This window comes from Erithacus rubecula, assembly GCF_903797595.1.
Source record: "Erithacus rubecula genome assembly, chromosome: 10".
Classification (NCBI taxonomy): Eukaryota; Metazoa; Chordata; class Aves; order Passeriformes; family Muscicapidae; genus Erithacus; species Erithacus rubecula.
Window position 1 is genome coordinate 21935918 of NC_136662.1, and position 6123 is coordinate 21942040.

A 6123-nucleotide genomic window follows, 5' to 3' on the forward strand; every position below is an offset into this window, starting at 1 on the left:
TTTTTTTATTTTAAGCAAACATATCATTTTCATGTTTGAAAAGAATTCCAGAGTTGGGTGACTCCCTCAGTTTTCTTTTGTATCAAAAATCACCAAGTTTGAGCTTCCATGAAGAGGAATAGTGGAGAAAAGAAAAGAAACTGTATAATCTACAAGGGTATTTTGTCAAGGTGTGTAACAAGGCATATGTTAGATGATAGTCATCTTTTCCTGATGATAGGCATCCTTTTCTGGAGGCCTCCTTTGCAAAGAAAGAAATTTGGATTTTTTAAAAATGTCTTAAACTGTGAACATTGATCCCAGTTTCACCAGTTCATGCAGGCGAAGCACAGAGACACTGAAGCTTTGGTGTCTGATTGTGGCAGAACAAGACAAAATGGCCCCAGCCTGAGAGCCCATGTGGCACTGAACTGTGGAGGGGCATTTATGATTTGTGTCATTAACAACTGTAGTTCTGTGAACAAGCCAAGTATTTCCTCCCAGGGTTTTTCTCATGGTTTTTTTTTTTTTTTTTTCCCCTCTGTGTATATTTAAAACCAGGTAGAGATAACAGCTTTTGCAATTTCTGTAGCTCAGCTATCCCTTATACCACTTATCTTAATTGCACAAAATATGGCACTTTAAAGCATCCAGGCAGTAAAAGACCTGAACCCTCTTCTCAAAAGCAGTTTATGGTTCTGAGTGCTAAAACCTGACATGGAATATGAGAACTTGAGAAGCTTCTGATTAAGCTGCTCCAAGAACCACCTATTTATGGAAGTGCTTGATGAGCTGGGAGGAAATGCTGAAGCTTTGTGTTTGCAGATGATGAAAGCCATGAACAAATCCAACGAGCACGTGCTGGCAGGGGGAGCATGTTTCAATGAGAAGGCAGACTCGCATCTGGTGTGTGTGCAGAATGATGACGGCAACTACCAGACACAGGCCATCAGCATCCACAACCAGCCCAGGAAAGGTGAGGGGAGCCCTGGCTCTGCTGCTCTGCACGGCTCCTTGGCCCCTGTGTTGCTGTGTCAGCTTTGTGAATTGGCTACAGCTGGATTTGGCTGGGTTGCACACAGTTTTTGTTAGAGAAAATCAGTCTGATCACTGGAGTCCCTGAGTGGGCAGCTTTGTGCTGGAACTGGCTTAGGCAGCACCTCTCTAATAATGAGAGCTGGCTGTGGCATTATTGGGTGTGCAGGTGAGATTGTGATGTCCTGTGCTTGACCCACACTATGTGAAAGAAAGACTAAATTCAGTAGAACAGAAAGTTAAATAGGAATAATCAACCACAGCAGCATTTTAATAATGCATCTTCAAGAAGCCTCTTATTTTCACCTTAATTAGACCATCTAATTTCCAGGGTATATTTTTGTTACGGTAGGTTGAAAGGCTGCAGCAGCTGTGTGCTGAGAATTTAAATGTTGTGGGTTTGGGGACATTTCTGGCAAAGACATTTATACAAGCTCCAAATGAGAATAAGACAGAGGCTGAGTTGGATCTTTTGCAAGTATCACTGGTGACTCCATCAAGTGTACTGGCATGAAATGTCACTCAGGACTGATAGTCTTGTCTGAATTCTGTTAACTTCACCTGTGGAACAAGAAGAGGGATTTCCAGCAGGAATTTCATGATGCTTAGTAGTCATTCAAGGGGCTTTGAGCTGTGGCCTTGCTGGTTGGTTGGTGTTACAGCATGATCCATAAACAGCTCACTCACAATCTGCCAGCTGTGTAGGAATATTTAGAAGTTAATTGTGTACTTGGTAACTCAAAATTAGTAATTCTGAAACTCAGAGGTGTATAGGGCATGGAGAGGGAGTGTGATAAAGTACAAGCATTCATTAACTTAGACAAAACTGTTGTCCAGTTTAGAAAATAACTGGGTAATTTACCTTTGCATATCCAAGCTTATGATGTGCAATACCGTAATTTGAAGCAGCATTTGTCCTGATTCAGGGTAATCACCTCTGGCTGATAGAACTGATACCTGATTCTTGGGTAAGGCATTGCTTTGACAAAAGCCTCACTAAATCTCTCCTGTTGTTGTTGCAGTGACTGGTGCCAGCTTCTTTGTGTTCAGTGGAGCTTTAAAATCCTCTTCAGGCTACCTTGCCAAATCCAGTATAGTGGAAGGTAAGAACTGAACTTTTTGCTTAAAACACACTTCTCCCTCTGCTCAGCTCTGCAGCTAGCGGGGCTCTCTGCTCACATGCCTTGGGCATTAGAGTCTTGCTGCAGCTTCAGCTTTATCCTACTTCTTAGCAAAAAACACCCTGTTCCCTTTAACAAGGAAGAATTTGTGCAGATGCTGCAAAACAGGGTCACAAGAAAATGAGGGTAAGATACAAAAAACTGGGCTTGGGAGCCTGTGATCGATTCACTGGCTTGGGTTGAATGAGGAAATTGTGAGCCTAAGAAATACAGTATGTGTAATCCACCAACCAGCAGAGGAACCCTGCAAAAGTTCCTCTGCTACCAATTAGCTCTGCAGCATGCAGAGGTATGAATGTGCATTGTTTATGTGCTTGTATGTGAGCAGATGAGAACGTGACAGGATGAGAGCCCTGAGCTGGTTCCTCTCAGATTTGGTTTGTTGTATCCCAGAAGGAGCTGCTGCTGCACTGCTCCAGCTGGCAGCTCTTAGTGCCTGCTAGCTGAACTGCAGTCAGGCCCTGCAGCTGTGACAGTGCAGGCAGGAGTGGTGTAGCAGTGCTCCTGCCCTCGGTGCTGAGGGCCAGGTGTCCATGTGAGCAGTCAGTTGGCAGAGCTGGGGCTCCTGCACCAGCTCCAGGCTTGCAGCTCTGAGCGTGTGGCCATGGGTGGGGTCCCTGGGCTGACAGGCAGCCCTCTGCCAGCAGAGCATGCAGGTCATTGTGCCACTTCCTGTGTCTAATGAGTGGTTAGGGTAGCACAGAGACACAGGGGGACTCAGTCTCTATGTGGGGAAGTGTTTCACTCCTGTTAATTTTTTCCATAATTGAGATTGATCCAAGGTGGTGCTGGGTTAATGGCTGGACTGGATGATCTTGGAGGAATTTTCAGCCTTAATTCTGTGACTCTGAATTCTCTGTCTATTGCCACTGTCAGGCAAGCACTGACTTCTCAACCACTGTCACTGCTGGAGTGCTGCTTCCAGAGCCAGCAGAGGAGATGGCTCAATGGAGAATGGTGTCACATGGGGTTTCTGAGGGTGGCCTAGAGAAGGTGTCAGGCTATAAGGCAAACTCATGGGGTCTTTGCTACAGCTGACTCCACCTGGGAGCTGCCCTTCTCCTGCTGTTGTGTTTTCCCTCATCAGCACTCCGCAGGTTTGTGTTTTACGAATGTGAGTGTTCAGAAACGGGTTTATGGACCCCTGCTGCCCATGATGCTTAAAATGAACATTTGACCTCTGCTCAAACAGAGAAAGGTTGTTTATTCTTTTTTTTTAATGTAGGCTCTGTTTGGCATGGCTTAGCTTGGCTTATGAGGATTTCTTGGTTCCCTAGATGGAGTGATGGTCCAGATAACTGCTGAGAACATGGACTCTTTGAGACAGGCCTTGAGAGAGATGAAAGACTTCACCATCACCTGTGGCAAAGTAGATGCTGAAGACCCTCAGGAACACGTTCACATTCAGTGGGTAGAAGATGATAAAAACTTTAATAAGGGGTAAGTAGAGGAGCAGTCACTTGACACTGGTGCCCGTTAAAAATTTTAATTCATCTTGTAAGGCAAATGAGTCTTCAAATCAATAGGAATTAAAAATATGTGCCTCTATTTTGACTTATAAGATTCAAATAAGATGCAATTAATTGTAATGAAAGTGGAATTGAGATACCAGAGCTTTGGGACATCAATTTAGGAAATTGGCAATGCTATGAATTTTTTTTGCATTGCCAATATCCATTTATTGGAAACCACTAATCTGCCTCCAGCTCTCAGTGCTGAACCCTGCACACTGTGGTCACTTCGCTCTGTTGGTGCTTAGTTTGCATTAAGTAAAGCTGGAAACAAAATTGCTGAACATCAACAGTACCTTTGGACATTTGATAGTTAAGCCAAAAGGAAGGTGGATTTGGCAGCTGAAATATTTATGGCAGTAAAGTGCTGTTGTGATGGATTCCATATTTCAGGACTCAGCACCTAGAGCACTTCTCTAGCTTCAGGTTCTCCAGATCAATCTTAGGTTCTGCAATCAAGTCCTGGGCTGTGTAAGTTGTGTTTCAGGCACTGATGGCCTACACTGAGTTTACAAATGAGTAGAAATCCAACCTGTATGAAACCTTCAGGAGGTTCCTTCCTGCACCTGTGTTGTGCATGTGACTCCTTTCAGGAATTGCCCTCTGATTCCAAGGGCATTCCCTTCTACAGAGGGTTCTCTCTAGCTCAGGTCTTGTGCCGAGTCAGAGCTCACCCTCTTCCCTCCCTTTTGCAGCGTTGTGAGCCCTATTGATGGCAAATCCATGGAATCTATAACCAGCGTGAAGATATTCCACGGCTCCGAGTACAAGGCCAATGGGAAGGTCATCCGGTGGACAGAGGTTGGTGTGTCAGCCCGGCACTGGGGCCAGCTGCTCCCCAGTCACACAGGAAAGCAGCACGTGCTTCCCCTCCAGCCTGTGCTGCCTCTCCTGCCTGCACAGGGAGCTGCAGGGTGGCAGCTGGTGGGACACAACATCCTCCCACTGCTGAAACATCCTCCCGCTGCCACAGCCGCAGCCTGCGCTGCACCGGCCACTGCTGCTCACATCAGGGGTTCAGCATGGGGGGACCACAACAACACTGGCACTGTGTCACACAGGAACAGTTGGTTTCATTTGCCTTTGTGTTAAAAGCTGCCTTTCTACATGGAGACAAATCTTTATATAAATTATTTTTCAGAAATGTTATTTCAAGCCACTTTCTATAAAATGTTGCATGTTAAAGTGCTGTGGCATAAATCACTCAGAAACTGCTTGCATGGCTGATGTTGCCTGTGACTCTTGCCAGCACACAAATGCTGATGTCAAAACATTTCTGTAAGTGTTTCACTTCACCTGCTGAGGAGGAGCCAAGTTCTTACTCTGCAGCTTGGCCATTGTGTGCCCTTTTTTCCCAGGTCACTTGGGCTCTACAGAAACAAGTTCAGTAACAAAAATAGCAGATCTTTGGGCCTGTATTAAGTGTTTTAATTTTTCTGAACTTAACATCTGTCTAGAAGCAGGTTTTTATTAAACCATGTGCAATACATAGTGAATTTCCATAGTAAGGCTTTTGACCAGATCTAAGAGATTTCAGAGCACTATTTAAATTTAAAGCTTTCTCCTGAAATTTTTAAAAATTTTTTCCTCCCTAAGGTGACTTGCCCTCAGGGGTTTTTGCTGGATTTCCCTGAACAGTTACTTCTTAAGTCTTCATTTGTAAAAGTTTAAATTATATCCAACCCAAATTTTCTAAAAAAACCAAGTGTTATGTCTTGTGTTGACTCTTCCCTTCAGGTGTTTTTTCTGGAAAATGATGAGCAACACAATGGTCTGAGTGACCCAGCTGATCACAGCAGACTGACTGAAAATGTGGCAAAAGCTTTCTGTCTGGCTCTGTGTCCTCATCTGAAACTGCTGAAAGAAGATGGAATGACTAAGCTAGGTCTGCGTGTTACACTGGACTCAGATCAAGTAAGTCTTTAATAGTTTGGGTTTAACTGGGAGGTTGTTTTCTTGTTCATTCCTCAGAATGGGAATACACCACTCCAACCAGGAGAATGCTTGTATCAGATGCTAATCAGGTGGTGGTGACTGTTGTTTAGTGTTTTGGGACGTCTGGTAGAGCCAATGCCTAGCCTGAATTAACACAGGTTTGACCCCCATACAGCATGAGCAGCACCTGCTCTGTGCTCAGAGAAGACTCTTGGTTGGCCTCTGCACTAGCAATTAATCCTGTGTGAGGGTCTTGCTCATCCCAAAGAGCTGCTTTGAGAAAAGAGGAGAAAGAAGCTCCTTTTGCTCAGGCAGCCACTGGGAACACAAAGAAGCACAAAGACAAGTGGAAAAGCTGCTTTAGTGCCTGCTTGGTCTAGTTCCTGACTTTCCTGGGAGATGCCACAGCTCCTCCTCCCTTCCTGCCCCCCGACTCACAGCCTCATTTCCTGTTCTTAAAATGTACTCTTTGTATTTTTTAG

At 44.7% G+C, this 6123-nt stretch overlaps 1 protein-coding gene across 3 annotated transcripts in view; it reads left to right on the forward strand.

The window, feature by feature from the left end:
• ZFYVE9 (zinc finger FYVE-type containing 9) overlaps positions 1–6123 on the forward strand; it is a 56960-nt gene that overhangs the window by 48361 nt on the left and 2476 nt on the right. For 2 of the 3 annotated variants that reach the window (XM_079313864.1, XM_079313863.1), the window contains exons 14-18: positions 805–955; positions 2037–2117; positions 3473–3635; positions 4402–4507; positions 5444–5620. In XM_079313864.1, the coding sequence (XP_079169990.1) occupies positions 805–955; positions 2037–2117; positions 3473–3635; positions 4402–4507; positions 5444–5620 (678 nt within the window). Of the gene's footprint in view, positions 1–804; positions 956–2036; positions 2118–3071; positions 3213–3472; positions 3636–4401; positions 4508–5443; positions 5621–6123 lie in introns of those variants that run through there. The other variant, XM_079313865.1, reaches the window with a different exon arrangement.